This window comes from Salvelinus sp. IW2-2015, linkage group LG36 (genome assembly GCF_002910315.2).
Source record: "Salvelinus sp. IW2-2015 linkage group LG36, ASM291031v2, whole genome shotgun sequence".
In the NCBI taxonomy this organism is placed as follows: domain Eukaryota; kingdom Metazoa; phylum Chordata; class Actinopteri; order Salmoniformes; family Salmonidae; genus Salvelinus; species Salvelinus sp. IW2-2015.
In genome coordinates, this window is record NC_036875.1 from 10,956,963 (window position 1) to 10,979,107 (window position 22,145).

The 22,145-nt window shown below is 43.4% G+C and overlaps 2 protein-coding genes across 2 annotated transcripts; both read left to right on the plus strand.

Moving 5' to 3' along the window:
- Positions 1-3,653: 3,653 nt before the first annotated feature.
- Positions 3,654-19,270, plus strand: LOC111959463 (xin actin-binding repeat-containing protein 2-like). Its single transcript, XM_070437755.1, has 7 exons — positions 3,654-3,833; positions 11,561-11,801; positions 12,795-12,923; positions 13,765-13,857; positions 14,171-14,231; positions 14,385-14,473; positions 14,906-19,270. Exons 2-7 carry the CDS (start codon positions 11,742-11,744, stop codon positions 19,268-19,270), a joined length of 4,797 nt encoding a protein of 1,598 aa, XP_070293856.1. The 5' UTR covers positions 3,654-3,833; positions 11,561-11,741.
- Positions 19,271-20,414: 1,144 nt separating this feature from the next.
- On the plus strand, positions 20,415-22,129 carry LOC139023807 (uncharacterized). The gene is made up of 2 exons (XM_070437756.1): positions 20,415-20,595; positions 21,042-22,129. Exons 1-2 carry the CDS (start codon positions 20,415-20,417, stop codon positions 22,127-22,129), a joined length of 1,269 nt encoding a protein of 422 aa, XP_070293857.1.
- Positions 22,130-22,145: the final 16 nt, after the last annotated feature.

Consider the following 22,145-nt stretch of genomic DNA (forward strand, 5'->3'; position numbering starts at 1 on the left):
CATTACTGTAAAACRTTTCCACCACTGCAGTATTCCACCTTTTTATACAAGCAAACAAGGGATAAAACCAAAAATAATGAAACAAGAGGAAATAGTTATTTACACTTAATTTTAAGATCAACTCAGTATATCTTGTAGTGGTGAAAGACCTGTATAGAGTATTTTATTTATAGGACTATCCTCCCAGTCACCTTGTCCTTCCAGTGACTGGGTGTGAAGACTGAGGTCTCAACGTTTTGGGATTTGGCACAGATTCCAGTGTGTCCATGAGTTTGTGTGCACACAGCTGTCCTAGTGTCATGCAGATTAACAGAGTCCTCCTACAGTAGAGCTACCTTCAGCCCTCACATCTGACTGTGTGTGTACGTAGTACTTAGACATTGCACTAGCCAACTACACTACGACCATACACTACGTAGCAATCAGCCTCTCGTAGACAGTACTTAGACACTGCACTATCGCAGGAATGAAGCATGTACGTGTTGAGTAACCCGAGGCTCTAGAGAGAGTCATTTGGTACTATACTACGGCGTGTTTATGACTGCTAATGTATTAATGATAGTGTGGTGTCAATCGCAGTCATATAGTCAGATGTGTGTAATACTGGTTCATCGAAGACACTTTGTCGTTTCGTTTTCCATTTCTAATAGCATATGTAATAGCATCTCACCTCATTGTGATGCACCACACCGTGGTATCTACTGTATCTGCCTCTCGTCTGCCTGCCCTGTAGTGCTCAATGAACTGAGCAGTAAYACCAGCAACACTCTCACTTCTAGACCCAGAATAAAAGCAGTTCTATTGCAGCAGCAATTGCTCTACAGACGCTGTGATGAGGCTAGTAAAATAGCTCAATGTGCCAACCAGTCTGGGAGAGAGGCCACGGCTGGACACGGGCAGTGAAATCCCTCTCTGAGGTGCCAGCTGTGGGCACTCTGTATTATGCTGAAGTGGTGTTGACGGGGATGCTAATTCCTTACACGRGGGTCAGTTGTAGACCACCAGATGATGGTATCGCTGAAACCCTGGAATTGAAATGGGCAACTAATTCCTTGCTCAGACATTATCTGCAGTGTGCAGGATCGTCACTCACTTCACATAAACCAGACAAGGGAAAGAGGTGACATTCAGGTCACAGCAATAAACAGCAGTGACGATACAGTAATTTCAGTTGATGTAGGTGATGGCAGGGCTATTTAATTAACWCTGGCAACATTCTGCATGATTCTCCAATGATTAAACTGTTGTACTAAAAGCACTGGAGGAAGGTTACATTCGTATTGTAATTTTAGAATGTCAGGAAAACATTAGCATTCAGTATAGAACAACAGTGTTTTTGTAGATCAACATTAAACAAACAAATGGGTTTTTATTAGCTAGAATATGATTATGTTTCGCAGCCTAAAACATGATCGTTACAGAGGAAAATGCTGCTTCCTGCACATTTTCATGCATTTATAATTTGGTCTGTGTCTAACTGTAAGCCAACTGTACAATTTATGCTAATAAAAAGACATTCATAAAATATAATTAACTAGCTTTTGCAGTTACCTACGTTACTGCCCACTCCTTCTTTCAGACAGAGTAGGAAAAGCTAGCAAATCAAGTAAAAAAGATTTGAGTTAAAAAAAAATCCCAGTGTGTTCAGTTAAATCGTGTACAGATTTAGACACTCTATTTGATGACTAACAGGATGTTAAAAAAAAAAAAACATTACAAAAGGAGCAGAAATAATGTGCTTCTCTCAGGCAAAGGAGATTGYGCCAAAAATACATGAGACCAAGCTATTTGGTGGCTTGTGTGATTTTAATTTGTCTTAGCTCTGTCTGAACTCTCTTAACCCTGTCAGCAGAACCAAACAYGTTGTGCTTTAACCAAGTGTCTGTTTATAGAAATATAGCTTGAAGACATGTTTCACTAGTCTCTCTTGAAAGGTACAGGATGTGTAGGTCTGTTCATCATCCCAACATGCTTTGCACAGAGCAGTCCTGGACTTTTCTCGTCTCCCTTGCGGAGGTCTTTTCTGTCACATAGAACATGTCCCTTATACATTTTCCCTCAAGCTCCTCTAGAAAGATGTACATGTCTTTTGAAGATTTACATTGTCTTCTTTGCAGTAAATAGTCAACAGAAAGGAAAATGTATAGGAAAATATGTAAAGACATTCCTGTATGTAAAAGACAATGAATAGGCTCACGCTACAGTTTCTCTTGAGACCAGTCTAGATAGTTTTCATGTGTAAAATATTATGCATCATGTACTTATCTGTCCTCACTGGTAGCTTAATCTAAACATACACTTACATAATCACTCGTTACCTACAGTATGTACCTGRGGTTCTGATCTACTGTATACTAAAGCTGTCGGTAGAGAAAAACTAACTCATTGTAGCATATATCTGCGGGCAGCATGGATGACATCATGGCACTTCTCCCATGGAAATATACTGCCTCTGAAACAGTTCATTATTCCTCCTGTTCACTGTGACTGGGTCTTTCTCTTTCCTGGCACGCTTGGCATGTTCAGTGATATGTAAAGGCTCTAAGTGTCTGATGGAAGTCACTTCTTATCTCCAGTGAGGGGCTGGGGATGGGTCCACCTGATGAGCTCTGCTGGTGGGGAACGGTGGAATGGCTCTGAGGCTGCCTCCTCTCCACCTCTCTGCATGACTTACCCCTCTGTTACGGATCAGAGAAGACAAAACTTGAAGCAGAACAAAAAGAGCTGCTATGAAAATAACATGAGGCTTAATCAATTCACTGAAAGTTGGCAGAATGTATTTCCATTGSCAGTTTATTTCACTCACTGAGATTGACTGGAAATACACCAACACCTCGGCACCTCCCTGCCCTTTAAGAGTAGTCGGACTTGTTGATTGGAAATTTACTCAAGCCACGAAGAGAGACCTGTATGAAATGAATTCAGGCTGTCTCCATGATCAAGAATCCTCGGAGAGTGTTGTGTTTCTGAAGGATCTCCTTGCGTTTCAGGCTTCCGTGGCGGTAGGAATGCGGCAGACGTGGTTCTTTAGGGCAGGTGTGGGTTACACATGGGGTAGACAGCACTGCAGGGATGCATGTCTGCCACGTCTGGCCTCCGCACATCCCCAGCTTTCAGGGATACCAGAGTCAGCCTGGCGCCGCTGCTCTCCAGCTGGGCAAAAGAGGACAAGGGAGAGGAGCGAGAGCTCTCCGAGCCTCGGGTGTCTCTTGTGATGTCTGCTTTTAGCATTTAAAATCACCACTGACCCCATTCAAAACCCCTGGACGACACATCACATGGGACTGTTTTCTCTCTGACATTAACTGTCATCATTTCAAATGAGCAGCACTTTCCTAGAATCCACCAGCTCACGCTGTGAGGGGTAATTTAAGACTGTAGAAGGGTAGAGATACYTAAAGCATTACATATAGGACTGAATGTGTGTGGTTTTGGCATATAAAGATGGGTCATGACAGCTGTAGTGGCAGAGTGGACAGTGAGCTATGATGGAATCTGTGATGATGAAACTGCAGTGACCTGATTTATTAGTAGAGTGGCCTGTAGAAGATGGTGGCCTACAGGAAGTATTTACATGTAGATTTCGCAGACTTGACATGGACGGTAYGAAGGCCTCACCCTCTAAAAAAAGGGGGCGGGGTGTCTGAAATAAAATCAGCTTGTCACCGTCTGCTCCTTGGACAGAGGTGATCACGTACTGCTGGAGCGGGACTCCAACACCAAAAGGGATTTGACTTGTGGTGAGGAAAGACGTCCTACGGGCCAGGGGTTTTAGTGGCCTTCCTGTGGGATTCTATCRTCTGAGTTATATTTTTCTATTCTTCACCGACCTGGTAGGTGGCATCTTGGAGCAACTGTGCCTGTGTTGTTTGGGTGGTCTTTAACCTCCTACATAATGTTGTTGTTCATCAGCTATTCAAAAGGGATTCATTGATGCATGCATAAATGCCACTGTTTGCTACTCTTGTACATCATAGGCGTTTTGACTCTCAATAAATGTAGCGTTCATTGATTTCAGTCAATAATATGCTGTCAGGAAGTAAAACAGTGCAATCAATATGGAGAAATAACAAYGTGCTTTGCAGACCTGAGTTCTCTTTTCCCATGGGTTCATTATGTGCCAGTATTTGATGGTGTTTTTTAATGCATGGAAATAATTAGTAGTTAGAAGGAGAACTGAGGGGGGAGGTTTTGTTCTTGTGCCCCACTGAAAGCATTAKTATTGTCCTCACAAAGCAGACATTGTTATGGAGGTCCTGGCTCGGAAGTAATAGGCCAATCAGAAGTATTGTCATTTTACATTTTGGATTCAGACAGTAAGCTAACCTTGAGTAATGTAAACTCCATTTTTCCCTGGAAAATACTGGATTTGCCTCTGTAGCCTCATTGACTAAGGAGACAGACAGTCATTCCTTGTTTTGTCATCACTGATAGCAGTAGCTCTGGCATAGACCACAGCTTAGTTCAATATAGCTTTAGAGCTCTGCATATCAAAAGCGAGGCCCCGGTTTGTCTGATAACTGTTCCTCAGAAGGTAATTGCTGCCATAGACTACTGAAAGTGTTGAATGGCCAAAATAATTCAACTCACTTGATGAAATCGATGTATGAACATTATGGTATGACCTCGGACGCCACTATCGGTGCACTAAAGATTTGTTATATTAAGCCTAAGGCAGGACAGTGTCYGGATTCTGGAACTGGGTCTTCCAATCTTTAAAAATCTTGTCCTCACTGTTTGTCTCCAGCTCTTACTAAGAAATACGACTCTGCAGGCCAGCAACGTTTAAAATAGTGTTGATTTATTTTTGCAGGTAGTTGGCGCCTACATTACTTCACTTTCCTGTTATGTGAGSTCTCAACTGAACATAAAATGTCACAAGATCTCCCAAGATTGTTGACACATTTCTTRGCCTCAAAGTTTCACACATCCATAATAAACATTATAGCTGGTCTATGGTTGCAAAAGGCAATGGTAGACATTGAACTTTCTCCTACAGTATAAGAAACCATTTTCTTGTGGCGTGTTGAAGCTGCCAGGATTTATGGTTTTAGAGTAGGAAACCTATCTTATTTTGGGACGTATCTATGCTTGTCCCCCATCCCTCTTTACAGGGTCATAGGTTTATACTATCGTGCCAATCATGCCTAAATATAGGCTAAAATAGATGGTCAGAGACTGTTTTGCCCTAAGACAGTCTTGTCCACACAATCCTATGACGCTGTACTGATCAACAGCATCAACCAGCAGCAGGACTATCTATGCCTATCAGCATGTTTTAATTGTCCTCTTAAGTGGTCAAGTGTTTATAGACTCAAATAAGGTTAGCGCATAAATAGGTTACTAGTCACTGTTAATTTAAGAGTATACTTATTTATTTGCGGCTGAAAAGCAGCAGATTAAAAAATAACTGATTTGACATGTTCCCGTTGACAGAGAACTTCACATCATTTAAAGCTATTTGATATAGGGATTCAATATGTGCTTTGCTGTCATAAATCATATTACGTAAGTGAAATATCATCTCCAGCCCGACTGCCTTTTTTGCTGACGGTGTTCTGCAGTTTTCATTCAGTTTGATAAAGTAGCATTTGMGGCTGTTCAGAGACCCTACTTTGTCTAATGCATGTTGAATCTGTTTTTAATTGGATTAATGCTGATTAGGGTTCACACCGCATACCAATTCAAAAACCTGAAATKATTGTAAATGAGGACTTTACTCTTAATGAGTGCCCCCTGTGGGATTCCAAAGCGATGCTTTACGGCTGGGTTTCCTAAACTCGGTCCTGGGGATCGTTTGGGTTTTTGCCCTAGCACTACACAGCTGATTCAAATAATCAACTAATCATCAAGCTTTGAAATTTGAATCAGCTGTGTAGTGCAAGGGCAAAAAACAAAACGGTGCTTTGATAATGTATGTTCTACAAACCCAAAATAATATTTAGTGCTTCTGTAGTGCAACGTGAAACTGTACGTCCACGCTTCCCTAAAACCAGAACACAAGAGCTGAGGTACAGCCATCCCATCACATCATGAGGTTTCCATGCTGGCTTAGTGCACATTAGCCTAGGTGCTATGTGTGGAGTGTTAACAGTCTGAGGTGTCAGAGAGTCATTACCCTAACCAYGTTTTACACACAGACTAACATAAATCTGTATTCTCCCAGTCTTTAATTTACCATCCACTGGAATGGCTGTAATTKATTTTAATGATTCTCCTGTGTTGGAGAGGGACTGTCTTATTCACTAGAGCACCTGCATTCTCATGGAAAATATCATTGTGAATTCCCTTTGTACTGGGTGTGTGCTGTCACTGTATAAGAAACGGTTACAATACAGAACGACTCACCCACTATCCATGACATGATGTTGATTACAGAACACATTAATAGTCTACTACAGKGTTTCTCAAACTCGGCCCTYGGAACCCCAAGGGGTGCACGTTTTGGTTTTTGCCCTAGCACTACACAGCTGATTCAAATAATCAACTAATCATCCAGCTTTAATCATTTGAATCAGCTGTGTAGTGTTCGGGCAAAAAACGAAACTTGAACCCCTTCGGGTCACAAGGACCGAGTTTGGAAAACGCTGGTCTATTGTCAATKTCAGATTTAAAAGCTCATTTGACAGTCATTCATATGGATGTTTGTGTACCCTTATTTTATAATAATGGCTGTACTGTAAACTCCTTGTAAGGTCTTCAGCTATATTTAAAACATAGTTGCCTTTTTGCTCTTATGTATGTTTACAGTCAAAAGCATACATTTTATGTCCAACKTTTCGACAGACAAGCTGTCTTCATCAGGGTATAATGACAAACACTGCAGGGTGGCTCATTTATATAGTGTCAAAAGACACACACAGGTGTCTGTAATCATGGCCGGGTGTGGCCTGATGTCATTGGTTAATTCTCATATATTAAAATAGCATACAAAAAACATAAATGGATAGCGCACGATCATAGATACAATTAGGCTACATAAGCCTACTGTCACGATCGTGTGGAGGAGAGACGGACCAAAACGCAGCATGTGGAAAATAAGCCATCTTCTTTTATTTTTTACTACGAAGATGAACATGAAACGAAACACTATTACAAACTATACAAAAACAACAAACGACCGTGAAGCTATAAACGTAGTACACACACACGCTACAAACGTTCAACATAGACAATTCCCCACAACCAGCTAAAGCCTATGGTTGCCTTAAATATGGCTCCCAATCAGAGACAACAATAACCAGCTGTCTCTAATTGAGACCCAATTCAGGCAACCATAGACTTTCCTAGATACCTACACTCAACCATAGACACAGCTAGACTACTATACTAAACATAAACCCAACTACTCTAATAAACCCCCTAAACCTTACAACCACCCTAGACACTACAAAAACCACATACATTCCCCATGTCACACCCTGACCTAACCAAAATAATTAAGAAAACAAAGAATACTAAGGCCAGGGCGTGACACCTACAAACATTTACAATAGCAAAATCACAATAATCACAAGAATAGCTTCAGCTCAAAGTCTAGTTGAGACCAAAGGGAGCAAAGGTCTTTAAATTAAAGATCCAGGCAGCCTCTCGTTTTAACAATAAATTGTCTAGGTCACCCCCTCACCTAGGGAGGGTAACATGTTCGATGCCAATATAACGTAGAGACGAAATCAAGTAGTTTTCTTCCAAAAAGTGGGCCGCAACTGGGTAAGTCGAGTTTTTGCACCTAATGGTGCTACGATGCTCCGAGATACGTATTTTAAATTCATGCTTTGTTTTACCCACATCATTTTTACCACAAGGACAAGTTATAAGATAAATAACTGCCTTAGTGGAGCACATGATAACACCTTTGATTGGGATCTGCTTCCCTGTTTGGGGGGGTTTGTGTTACGTTCGTCTTCCTCCTCTTCTGAGGAGGAGTAGTTGGAAGGATCGGAGGACCAATATGCAGCATGGTAAGTGTTCATCTTGAATTTATTTAGAAAAGAGAACACTGAACGAACTAAACAAAAATAACAAACAACGAACGTGAAGCTATCGAATAATAGTGCTGACACAAAACACTACACATAGACAATCACCCACAACCCACAATGACAAAACAGGCTACCTAAATATGGCTCCCAAATCAGAGACAACGACAAAACACCTGCCTCTGATTGAGAACCATATCAGGCCAAACACATAGAAATAGACAAACTAGACATACAACATAGAAATGCCCACTCAGATCACACCCTGACCAAACAAAACATTAAAACATACAAAGCAAACTATGGTCAGGGCGTGACAGTACCCCCTCCCCAAGGTGCGGACTCCGGCCGCAACGCAAAACCTACTAGGCTAAAACGCTAATAAAGGGCCCCACTGGACTGAGGAGCGCCTCTGGATGAGCCCTCTGGACTGAGGGGCAGCTCCGGACTGAGGGACAGCTCACAGCTCAGGACTGAGGGGCAGCTCCGGACTGAGGGGCAGCTCCGGACTGAAGGGCAGCTCCGGACTGAAGGGCAGCTCCGCGACTGAAGGGGCGGCTCTGGCGGCTGCCTCTCGGACTGACTGGGACGGGCCTCTGGCGGCGCCTCCTGACTGACGGACGCTGCGAGAGGCGGGCTCTCTGGACTTGACGGGAGACTCAGCGGCGCTGGACAGGGGGAGACTCAGCGGCGCTGCGACCAGGGGGGGAGGACTCAGGCGGCGCTGGACAGGGGGAGACTCAGGCGGCGCTGGACAGGGGGGAGACTCAAGCGGCGCTGGACAGGGGGAGGGGACTCAGCGTTCTGGCGCTGCACAGGGGAGACTCAGGCGGCGCTGGACAGGAGGGAGACTCAGGCGGCGCTGGACAGGAGGGAGACTCAGGCGGCGCTGGACAGGAGGAAGACTCTGGCAGCGCTGAACAGGCGGGAGCACCTGTAGTGCGGAGACGGAGAGACAGCCTGGTGCGGGGGGCTGCCACCGGAGAGCTGGTGCGTGGAGGTGGCACCGGATAGACCGGACCGTGAAGGCGCACTACAGGTCTCGAGCACCGAGCCTGCCCAACCCTACCTGGCTGWATGCTCCCCGTAGCCAAGCCAGTGCGGCGAGGTGGAATAGGCCGCACTGGGCTGTGCTGGCGAACCGGGGACACCATGCGTAGGGCTGGTGCCATGTACCCCGGCCCRAGGAGACGCAATGGAGACCAGATGCGTTGAGCCGGCTTCATGRCACCTGGCTCGATGCCCACTCTAGCCCAGCCGATACGAGGCGCTGCTATGTACCGCACCGGGCTATGCCTGCCCACCGGGGACACCGTGCGCCTCACGGCATAACACGGTGCCTGCCCGGTCCCTCTCTCTCCACGGTAGGCACGGGGAGTTGGCTCAGGTCTCCTACCTGACTTAACCACACTCCCCGTGTGCCTCCCCCCAAGACATTTTTGGGGCTGCCTCTCGGGCTTCCAACCGCGCTTTCGTGYTGCCTCCATATACCACCGCCTCTCAGCTCTCGCTGCCTCCAGCTCTGCTTTGGGGCGGCGATATTCACCAACCTGAGCCCAGGGTCCTTCTCCGTTTAAAATCTCCTCCCATGTCCAGGAGTCCTGCGATTTCTGCTGCTGCCCGTTACCACGCTGCTTGGTCCTTTGGTGGTGGGTGATTCTGTCACGTTCGTCTTCCTCCTCTTCTGACGAGGAGTAGTTGGAAGGATYGGAGGACCAATGTGCAGCATGGTAAGTGTTCATCTTGAATTCATTTAGAAAAGAGAACACTGAACGAACTAAACAAAAATAACAAACAACGAACGTGAAGCTATCGAATAATAGTGCTGACACAAAACACTACACATNAGAACACTGAACGAACTAAACAAAAATAACAAACAACGAACGTGAAGCTATCGAATAATAGTGCTGACACAAAACACTACACATAGACAATCACCCACAACCCACAATGACAAAACAGGCTACCTAAATATGGCTCCCAATCAGAGACAACGACAAACACCAGCCTMTGATTGAGAWYCATATCAGGCCAAAAACATAGAAATAGACAAACTAGACATACAACATAGAATGCCCACTCAGATCACACCCTGACCAAACAAAACATAGAAACATACAAAGCAAACTATGGTCAGGGCGTGACAGTTTGCAGGATCTACATTTACAATTGCCATTGCATTGAGCACAGCCATTACACTTGTAGTTTCCATCCAATAGGGGAGCAAATACACATTGTGCAGGGATATCTTGGGGTGGTAAATCAGAGTTTACCAATTGATCTCTGAGGTTTCTGCCCTGCGAGAATACGACCACGATACTATCGTCGGATCTTAGAATGTGCCAATGTTTGTGAACGATTCCCTTAATTTGTTCAGAGCACTTTGAATAGCGGGTAGTTAGAATGCAATGCTTCTTCCAAACATTTTGGGGCATCTGAGCTCCTAGACTGTGCGGCTCTCCTTTATTTTTTTAAGTGTTACACTCYGCTAGCCAGCMCCTCGCCTAAATAGGTGTGCGTTTCTTTTGCCTCTAGATTACAGTCAAAAGCATGCCATGTGATTGCACTGTTCCAGTCATAAATGYACTCTGTAGCTGCAAAATAGATCTGCKTCTCTTAAATCTGTGTCCCCTATTTAAAATGGTGAGGGAGGTCTTGATATTGTAGCCTCGCAAGCCGCCTGACCTCGCAAGCTTACATGAATGTTGGCTCTGTGCAGCGGCTTGCGAGACTATTAACATAGAGTAGCTCAATGTAATGCACCTCTTTTTATAAGCATGTTTATAATTGCACCCATGGAAACTCAATGCTGGTCAAAGAGAACACTAGCTGTGTATAGTAAATGATCTACTGGTGATATAGGCTAGTCAAACCATAATATTGTGTATAGCAGTGTTTCACAAACTAGGGGTAGCAACCCCATGTGGGGTCACCTGATTTAAAAAAAAWAATGGGATCACGAGAGATCTCCGCCCAAAAATATTGCGCTTGGTTCAAAGAACCGGTTTATGTCAGTAACCTCCAATATAAGCTGATGTGGTTGTAATAAACAGAACGGTTTCTGTTTCCTGCCTACAGTGGCTCTGTCTTCTAAATGGTTTAAGATACAAAATAAAGATAAATGAAAGATAAGATTCTCAGTAAAAAGTATGGGTTTTCTGTTTCCCTMTACAATGCCCACAAGCCACGCAGGACACATTAGAAGAGAGTGGACAAGACCAGGCTCTAAATCGGACTGGKGGAAAAATAACATTATCAATGATGAGGTTAATTTTCTACACAGAATATCATACAAAATTATTGCCTGATGATCTTCTGAACTTCCCAATACCTTTCTGATGCATTACAGTCACTTCAAACCATACTTCCTTCAGATTGAAATACTGACAAAAGTACTGTCAGACTGATTTGTAACAGACTGTCATAGTACCAATTTAATTATTATTTTTTACATGGTGGGATGCAATTGTTTTTTGGGGATCAAAATTAAGTTGCAGGCCCAAAAACATTTGGGAACCCCTGGTGTACAACATAGGCTGTGGGGTAAATGTTATAATTAATGACTGCTGTTCCCTTAGCTGCTGGCAGCGCAGGWGTAACTACCAGGGTAGGACTTCTTGAGGAAGCTGTGAACCCAGAGGAACAGGATTCACTCTGAAGACTCAGATCCMATTGACAGGACCYACTGACAAGACCCACTGGCGCCGGGAATCCACTGACACCAGGAGCCACTGACACCAGATCACACTGATCGTACCCATGGCCATGTACCAGCAGGCAGCTGTCTCCAAGCAGCAGGACAACACCTTCTCCAGCGTGGTAGGCAGACACACACAATACACTATGGATATGGTCATACATTTATCAATCTATTCTTCAATTACCAGTTTTAGCTCATAGACTTACTGACAAACATTCTAAACTTAGAAGCTTCTAACAATGTAGGTGATAAGATTTTAAAAAGTATCATTTATTTTCGATGATTGTCCAAGTGTTTGAAATCTTTGTGTCCATTCTAATGAGCTAAATGCATATTTTTTTTAATTAATTTTGTGTGTGTGTGTTTCATCATGCCTGTTAACCATGCCATGTCATGTGTGACTGTACGACCATTCCATTTTTAATGAGGTTGCATAATACGGGATATTTACAGTAGATAATTATGACCATGTTTTACAGTAGTCGCTGTCATGCAAAAAGTCAGAGTGGCCTGATTGTTGTGATAGCCACTGATGGCTTTGTGGTGCCATATTAGTGGAAAGTGATGACAGCTGACTAGTAGGAGAGTTCARTGGCCCTGCAGGCCCAGGGAAGCACGACTCCTCTCATGGGGCTCAGAGTGGAAATGGGAGCAGACAGGCAACACAATGGGGTATCTGTGCCCCCTGCAGGATCCCATTAGTCATATTCTAGACCTCAAAGCTGTCAACTGGACTCTGCAGGGTGGGCAAAACAACTATCTGCCTGGACAACATGCTGTGTTGCACCACCCAAAAAGCAACCAACTAGAGAGATTGCTCTGCCATTGTGTAAACAAAATGCCACATGCTGTCAGGAGGCCTACATTGAAATGTGTGTGTGTGTGTGTGTGTGTGTGTGTGTGTGTGTGTGTGTGTGTGTGTGTGTGTGTGTGTGTGTGTGTGTGTGTGTGTGTGTAAACACACTGCAATCTAAGTAATGGCTGCTCCAGTATTTTCTATTAACTTGCAGAAGTCTGTAATGAAACCCAAGCTCAATAGCCTATTAGGCATCTGTCTGATCCCAGGCCATGTAGGAGTGCAGGCAGCTAATGATGTTCCACTGCTTCATTAGGTCATGGAGGAGTCTGAGGTCTGCTCTGTGCCTGGGGGGCTCGCCAGCGTCAGGGCACAATTCGAGAACCAGGAAACTGCACCATCGCACAATGTCTCCCAGTTCCACTTCCACCGCAGAGCTGTGCAGGTACTGTAATTAATGCAGGCAGGCTAATGTCAGACATGYGATGCATGGGGGAACGTGCAGATTTAGTATGACCTACGCTGGTCTAATTCCAGCCTACCATTCAGCTTTCCATCCATCCATCCACACCACTGTGTTCCTGCCCTCGTAACTTCCCCTGCTGAGTGGAAGTCACTCACTCAGTGAGCAAGCACAMATCTTGGTGAATATTGAATGATTGAAGAGGCTGGGAAGATGCCCTCTACTATATTATCTTTCGCCTAGTCGTGCTCCAAAGGCTCAAGTTACAGATGTTAGATTTCATACAGATCCCTGTAGACTGTCTGTCAAAACCCTTGGATTTCCCACTCTAATTGCTGCTGCTTTGAATGGGACTGTTTCTATAGCTGGGAATCCTAAACTGAAGTGGCACAAAGGGGCATAAAACAAATGAAGTATTTTTTTGTCCCTTTATGCATGGTGACAGCTGCTGTGTGTGATTTAAGGTGAAACATCCATGGAATCGTCCTCCTCTCCTGTCATCCTTCCTTTGTCTGTGATTAGTATAATTTGACTGCAGTAGGCCATCTAATTATCAGCTTCTATCCCATATTGTTTTCAGTGATGCACAGTCTATCTGCTGCTGTTTGAGCATTCATTAAACTCAGCCCCTTTTAGTGCTGGGCTGTCAAAAAGTGGGAGCCATTCCCTGCTGTGTGTCTGTCTGTCTGGTCTGTCTGTGTTTTTGCGTGCGTGCGTGCGTGCGTGCGTGCGTGCGTGCGTGTGTGTGTGTGTGTGTGTGTGTGTGTGTGTGTGTGTGAGAGAGTGTACCTGTATGTGACACTCAATGTCTTCCATCTCACAGGAAGTGCAATTGAACTCTGAGGTGACAATGAGGAGCAGTTCCAGAGAAGTCATCCCAGCCTCTCAGCAGGCTATTTTCCACCAGGATGAACAGGTACATTTTGACCTTCTGGATTTCTCTGTTTCATCACATGACAGTGAAGCTGTGCTGACTACCCAGATACGTTTGTCTTAGCTATATGTGTTAACAATTGTAAATCAGTGTTTTAAATCAGTTGTTCAGTAGACAAAAACTCTACAGACCACAGTCAGTACACTGAAAGACCTAGTAGAGAGTGGATTAACTCTAAACAGCTTGATTCGTTCTTYAGTTAATTGCCRTTACATAACACAGATTCACTTTACATGTCCGCATAYGTTTCAGAATAGGTGAGTTTTTTTCTAATAGACGTGCCTTTCTGATTCAGGTCACACATGAAGAAAACAACTTTACCTCCGTTTATGACAACAAGCATAATGATGAAAGAGGTAGGATGTTACTTCACTATGTGCTCATTATATTTTACACTCTACACCATCATTATGATCAATAGCACTGTTCAARTGATTCTAAATTCAATCATGTGAAGTAGATGGACGAATCTTTAGGATGATGTTGTTCTGACGTTTTTGAATCTTTAGAGGAGGAAGGTCCTAGATTTACAACCAAGGAATTAAGAGATCACTTTGAGAGAACCATTGAAGAAGCTGCCCCAAGCAAGCCAATGAAGGTAATTGGACAAGGTTAWTTAACATGCTTGGTCTTAAACACATTTTATTTCAACGGACAAAAACGGTATAATTTGGGTTAGGTTACTGTACACAAACCCTGCTGCTTTGTAATCCCCATTGCTGAAAAAGTTATTAACTTTATTTGAATGGTAATTAGTAGCAGTGTAGCTAATGTGTAAATACAGCTTGTTAATTAAATAACACAGAAGTTTTTCCCTTGTTTTCAAAATTATAAAAATGATTTTATCAAAYCATGTTCGGGCACCAATCCCTCAGTTAATAACGATGAGATTGAATATTGACAATTCGTGATAAACAAAGAGTCGGCATGCTTAAACAAGCTATACATGTCATGTTTGCATTTAAATGTTGTTTCTTAAAACATGTCGGGGACCTCTAATGACCCCAATAATTATTTTCTTCCCAAAAAGATTGGCCGAGCTGACATCAATAGGTCTCATTGGGCTTCAAATATATCCGAAAAACAAGTCTCAACAAGTGAGATACAAAATGTATCAAGTGCGATACAGAATTTCTCATCAAGTGAGATACATAATGTCTCATCAAGTGATATATGGAAAAATGCTGCTACTGAAGTGATAGARGACACATCTGCTATTGCAGTTGACTACGAGGACACCGAATATTTCCCTCCACCACCTCCAGAAGATTTAGAGTACTTCCCACCTCCACCCCCAGACTTACTGCWGGTCCCATCAGAAAGTCCAGATATGCCAGTAGAGTGCTACTTATCACCTGAGCCCCCGGAATCAGCTTACCCTTCTAAACGTCCACTCAGTAGACAAGAATACTTCAGGCAGAGAAACCAGTATGAGTTAAAGCGCCTTTACAAGCATATCCATCCTGAGGTGCGTAAAAACCTAGAGATGTATAGTGATGTGGCTGAGTATGAAAACACCCAACAAGAGAGTCAGGAGGAGTTCACAGGGGAGACCAGRTATATATACGAGGATAACGGTAGCAGCCCCAAYGACTGYATTAGCCCAGAAGAAGAATACCTGGAATGGGACGAGATCCTCAGAGGGGAGGTCCAATCAATGCGCTGGATGTTTGAGAACAAACCTCTGGATGCCATCAAAGACGACGCCTCAAATGAGGGTGACGCCCAAAACATGGAACAGGAGATGATTGTTGGGAGTGATGTAAGAAGCAAAGCATGGATGTTTGAGACCAAGCCCATGGATGCATTGGGATCAGACAACATAGCTTCAACTAAATATAGACACAAGTTCAATACGTTGGACAAAGGAGATGTCCGTGCTGCAGCCTGGTTGTTTGAAAACCAACCCATGGAGACCCTGAACAAACTGCATGGCGATGAAGAGCTAACCAAAGAGATAGTGTTTACCCAGGAAGATGGCAGCTCTACCATACACATGCTTGAATCTCAGTACATGGAAACTTTAGGCCATACTGAGACCATTGATGACAGTCACCTCCTGAGTCTGAGATCAGTGCTTGAGGAAATAAAGGGAGAAGTGAAGACAATCACAAGCACATTTGAGACTCGGTTTATGTGCGTCCTCATGGGACAGTCAGGCCAGATGTTGGAGATAACATCTATACGCAAAGTGGAGACTGAGAAGGTGGACACTAAAACRTCGACCTGGCTTTTTGATACCCAAGCCCTGGACATGACTAATAAACCCGCTGCCMCAGTGAAACTTGTGTGTAGCCTGTCCATGGAAGACAACTATAAAGGAGATGTTCACCGGAGTAGATGGTTGTTTGAGACAAAGACCTTAGACTCCGTTAATGAAGATGAATGGGAGAGCTCAACCCTGCAAAAGGAAGAGATAATTGGAGCCGATGTTCGAAAGCATTGCTTAGCGTTTGAAACTCAGCCAATKAATTCTCTGAAAGATGAYGCAAATGCTAGACCCCCGACTATCGGTGGTAATGTTAGATCTGCAAGACACTTCTTTGAAACTAGTCCCGAGGCAGCTTTGAAGGACCTCAATGAGGTAGGGAGCCTCAGAAAGTTAGTGGCAGCTGAAGAACAGAAGGGTGATATAAGACACCAAAAATGGATGTTTGAGAATGAACGACTAGAGAACATAAGAGACGAGAAGAAGGAGATTATTCGTACTGTGAACTTCGACAATCTCACTGAAGATCAAGGTACAAGCTACAAYGCAGATGTCCGTAAGAATTGCATGGTATTTGAGACTCAGCCAATGGATACTTTGAAAGATGATTCAAATGCTAGAGCCTTGTCCAAGGCGGAAATTGTCAGAGGTAATGTCAGATCAGCAAGACATTACTTTGAAACCACTCCAGCTGACAATTTAAAAGACCTTGCTGAGGTTGGGAAACTACAAAAAATGGTGAGACTTGATGAAGAGAAGGGGGATGTGAGACACCAGAAATGGGTTTTCGAAAGTCAACCCCTGGAGCACATTCAAGAGGAAAAGAAGGAAGTTATTCGAACCATTAACCTGGAGGAAATCGATAAAGTGGATGTCTCAAACTACAAGCAAATATTTGAAACMACAGACTTAACCAGATGGGATGAATCTCAAAAGATACTCGTGGAGGGTGTAACATGTGGCTCTGTGAGATCTAACAAACATCTGTTTGAGTCTACACCAATGTACGCCATGCAAGACAGCTCTGGCCATTACCATGAGGTGAAAACAGTGCATCGGGAAGAGGTTGTCAAGGGAGACGTAACAAGCTGCAAATGGATGTTTGAAACATGSCCCATTGACCAGTTTGATGAAAGTATCACTAATTATGAAGTTATTAAGGGAATATCCAAAGAAGAAGTTGAGTCTGGTGAYGTTAAAACTGCCAAGTGGCTGTTTGAAACACAGCCTCTTGATGCAATTAAATACTTCAGCAATATTGAAGATGAGGAAAGTACAACTAAGGAAAGTGTTGAGATAGTAAAAGGTGAYGTTAAAACCGGTAAGTGGTTATTCGAGACTAAACTAATGAATGTCCCATATGAGAAGGAGGAGTTGAAGAGTGAAAATGAGAGTGAGGAGATACGCAAAGGAGATGTAAAAATATGCACATGGTTGTTTGAGACACAGGCACTTGACACTATTCGAGATGAAACAGAAACTGTTCTACAAACATGCACTGTGAATCAAGAAGATGTCCAGGGCAAAGATGTACGAATGGCTCGTTTTTTATTTGAGACGGAGAATCTTGAGAACATCACAGGGGAGGATGAGAGCTTTAAGAGGGTTACAGAGATTGACATTCAGTCAGGAGATGTCAATAGAATGAAGTATATCTTTGAGAATCAGTCCTCTGATATCATGACCTCAACATCTGAGGAGTTCATGCAAAGGCTCAAAACTACACAATCAACTACACAATCAGAGAACATCCAGAAAGGAAATGTGGTGAACTGCAAATGGCTCTTTGAGAACCAGTCCATAGATKCCATACGTGATATCCAAGAAGAGACTCTGGACACCCGCACTGTGACTGATGTACAAGGAGGTAATGTGGACAAAGGTYGTTTTATTTTTGAGAGGTACTCCTTAGACAAAATCCAGGAGGCTTCCTCAGWAATAGATATTACAAAGTTGCAGAAAATAACTTGTGAGGAGGAAGAGAAAGGGGATGTGAGGAACTACACCATGATGTTTGAAACTCAGCCTCTTTATGCCATTCAAGACAAAGAGGGCCATTATCATGAGGTCACCACAGTCACAAGCGAGGAGATATTGAAGGGTGATGTGATCGGGTCCCRGTGGTTGTTTGAAACCAAGCCTCTTGATTCTATCAGGGATACAGATGAGGTCTATATCATCAAATCTGTCACACAGGAGGATGTTCAGAAAGGAGATGTTACTTCAGCCAAGTGGAGATTTGAAACACAGCCACTTGATACGATTACAGAGGATATAAAAATGTCAGTTAAAACTGTTGAAGATATTCAAGGAGGAGATGTTAGAATGAATAAACAGCGTTTTGAATCTGATGAGCTGTCACAGAAGTCTGTGCGAACAGTTAATGTGAGTGAAATCCAGAAAGGTGATGTCAGGACAGCAAAATGGATGTTCGAAACTCAAACAATGGATAAAATACGTAGCCAGAGYGAAGAAAATTTAATAGAAACAGTCATGAAAGAGGAGGTGTTAAGGGGAGATGTTAGACAATCAGTGTGGCTCTTTGAACAGAATCCCCTTGACCATATAAAGGAGATAGATGAGGAAGATACAGTAGTTATTCAAGAGGAAATCCCCAAAGCCGATGTAAAGACAACAACATGGCTGTTTGAAACAACTCCGTTCCATGACTTTAATGAGAACAATTTTGAGAAGTCGGAAATCCTGGGTAAAAGTATCAAAGGAACCCTTGAAGAACTTTATAGCCAGAAAATGGTTAATTCAAAAGGAGTACTCATTGAAGCAGATGAAATTGGGGACGTTAGAATGGCAAAATACCAGCTAATGAATAAGGATTCTCCAGAGATCCAAAGAGAGGAAATCATCAGCGGGGATCTGAGCAACATTATGATGAATCTTTTGAACCGTCGGGAAAGAATTGAGAGGGGAGTAGTGGTAGAGTCAGAGGAGAAGGGTAATATCAGTACAACAGTGCATCAACTGTTCAACCAAGAGAGGGGCATCAGTGTGGAAAAGGAGGAAATATTAAGAGGTGACATCCAGGAAGCTGTAAACAATCTTCTCAAGGAGGGAGGATCTGCTAAACGTGGTATACTCCTTCAAGAGGATGAGAAGGGCAGATGTCCGACGATCATGACTTATATATTTCATCTTCTACATAAAGAAACAGAGAATAACAGTTTGTGAAAAAAAGAAGATTAAACAAACGCAATAATATCAAGGAAATAGTGCACTCCAAAAAACACTATCCCAACCCAGAACAACCAAGAGCAGGATTAAGGATAAAGGGTGTGCAAACGAAAAGGAAAACCTGTGAATCTTTCTCCAACATGCATGAATCTGGGGCCGCCAATGACGATCCTCAAACAACGCCAGTAGCAGCCAGATGAGGGGACTCCACCTGTAAGACGGTTAACGGAGAAAGAGGAAATTAATCTAGAGGCACGAGTATTAAAGCGGACAAACTCATTCTGACGACGTTAATCGAGCACAAATTGAGAACGTACATATATGAAAGAGGACATATGCTCGCGCGGAGAATGTTCACAACTCAGTCAAGGTCTTCATGACTACCCCACACGCTCACTGGCATGCCTACAGAAAGAGGAAAATTAGTGGAGCGGAATTTGAAAGCCCGCCATTGCAACTCGCTGTCTCAGTTGCTAGAATCAGACAAGTGTGCTTAGAGAGAACAGGAGGGACCGGCGGTCAAAGGTAACCATACACAAAGCCCACGGCACCTGAGTTGGTCTCAAAAAGACGGCAGGAGGTGCCGAAAAGCCAGGCAGATTGTCCGCAGAAACCGGCAACCATCAAAGGGGCATTGAGATCCCCTAGAGAATATTCTGCAACCCCTAAAGGTTGCGAATTTCATCGAACAGATTTATTACCTGCGGGACGTAGGGGAAACATCAAACCGCTATACCTTAAAATCCCTGGAGCAGCAAAGCAAACAGTCAAGGGCAGATGAGAAGAAAGAGATGTCAAAGGTAACAATTCATACAGCCAAGCCAATGTTTAACACAGAGGCTTCTTAATGACAGCCGCAGAGGACATGCTCCAGAGCAGGAAATGGTATGTCAGAGCAAATGTGAGAGGCACTATTAGAGCTCTTATTGGAACCACCAGCTTCTCCAAAAGACACAGAGACGACCCAGCTTCTAGAGGTGATGGAAAATGATCCATTAACTCACTCTACGCAACACATGGGGTGCAGGAGGCAAAGGGGGAACACAACTCAACCAGAGAAAGAAGAGGAGGATGTAATAAAGCGCTAGTTACATGTTAAAGCACAATCACAAATCCTTGCATGCTGAACTCAGAGACTCCAATGCGCTGCAGGCTCACTAAAAATCAGACAAGTGGGACGTCCTACATGAAGGTGCGTCAAAAGTTCCTGTTGAAGCTCTCCATCTGCCGTCTCACAGACAATAAGAAGCCCCTCTATTACGTTCACAGCCAAGAGTATGCCCTGCACATGTTTCTGTTGTTAATAACGAAACACTGCAGCAGTGAGTACCACTTTAAAAATATGTCTCAAAAGCATTGAAGCCACACAAAATAACTTACGCAAAAAATTAAAGACGGCTAAATTCAGTCAAAAACGGAGAGGCACTCAACTCCATCGAAGAAATACAATCCCTCTCAACTGCAAAACCCACAATCTAATCACATCTGGAATTCAACAGATCTTTACTCAAAACAATTCAACGGAAAGCTAATACAACACAACAACCTCACACTCATTACACCCATCGGTATTAAAACACAATTTGAGAAGACTAATCTTTCTGTAACCTCAATTCACAGTTAGAAAGGTCTTTGAGTTCAGACCGAGATTAACTAACCAAAGTGGAAATACAAAATCGTTCTATACCCCCAACACGGACATTGTCTGAGTCTGAACTTTCTCTCCCTCCCCCACCTCCATGTGATGATCAATCATCCCTAACCCCAGCCTCCTCTATCAATAGGCTGGACTTGGACCTTCCTCCTCCCCCAACTCCTCCTCCCCCACCACCTGTTGAGACTGATCATTTTCCTCCCCCACCACCACAGGATTTCCTTCCACCCCCACCCTCGCAGTATGAACTGGACTCTATGTCATCCCAGACACCTCATCAATCATTAGCTAAAGCCACAAAAGTTACTGTCAAAAAGGTGAAAGGTCCTGCATTGCACCAAGTGTCAAAACATGAGCCAACCGGTCAGATTCAGAAAATTCAACAGGCAACCTCAGAGAAACATACAACCATAGCCAACAAATCTGTGATGGAAATCAGCAAAACTCAAATTGAATCAACATCATTTTCATCAAAAACAGTTTCGTCAGAAATSCCAAAACCACCAGAATCACCACGACAATTAAAGAAAGTTTATGTTGCCCCTATAAGATTTACACATCCACCCTCTCCCCCTCCCTTCCTGAAATCCACTCAATTCAAAACTCCATTAATAAAGGCAGAGGAAAAGTACAGAAAACAGAAAGATGATAGTACATCGCCTGCTACACTGAGTCCCATTTTCATGCATGAGCCAGTAACTGCTGCCCTTGAAATGCTCTCCTCTGAGGAGACCAGAATGGAGCAATCAAACAAGAGCATGATGTTTGGTTTCACTCAAGAGAATGCTGAAAAGACTGTGACCAATGTCAAGTCAGACACACTGTCATCTGATTTTTCCAAGCACGCCCAAATCTCAGATACTCCTTCAAGCACGAATTTGATCTCTGCTGGGAATGGGCAAAATCTCCCTGAATCTGCTGTTACTTATGCAAATATACATCATATTGTCTCTAATGAAACATCCAAAGTCTCCTCCATTCAGCACCAGACATCTATTTCCTCCACAAAGCAACAGACAGTTACTGCAGCTAAACAACAGGTATCGTCAGCATACACAGAGCAGTCACACTTTGCTGTAAGTAGCTCTCAAGTCCAGATCTCGACCAGTGATGCTAAAAAGGTTGAAAATATGAAAAAAGATGTCAGGAAAGATGTCAAAAACCTCAAAACCAACTCTCAAGTACCAGGATCTCGACCATGACATAAAAAAAGGTTGA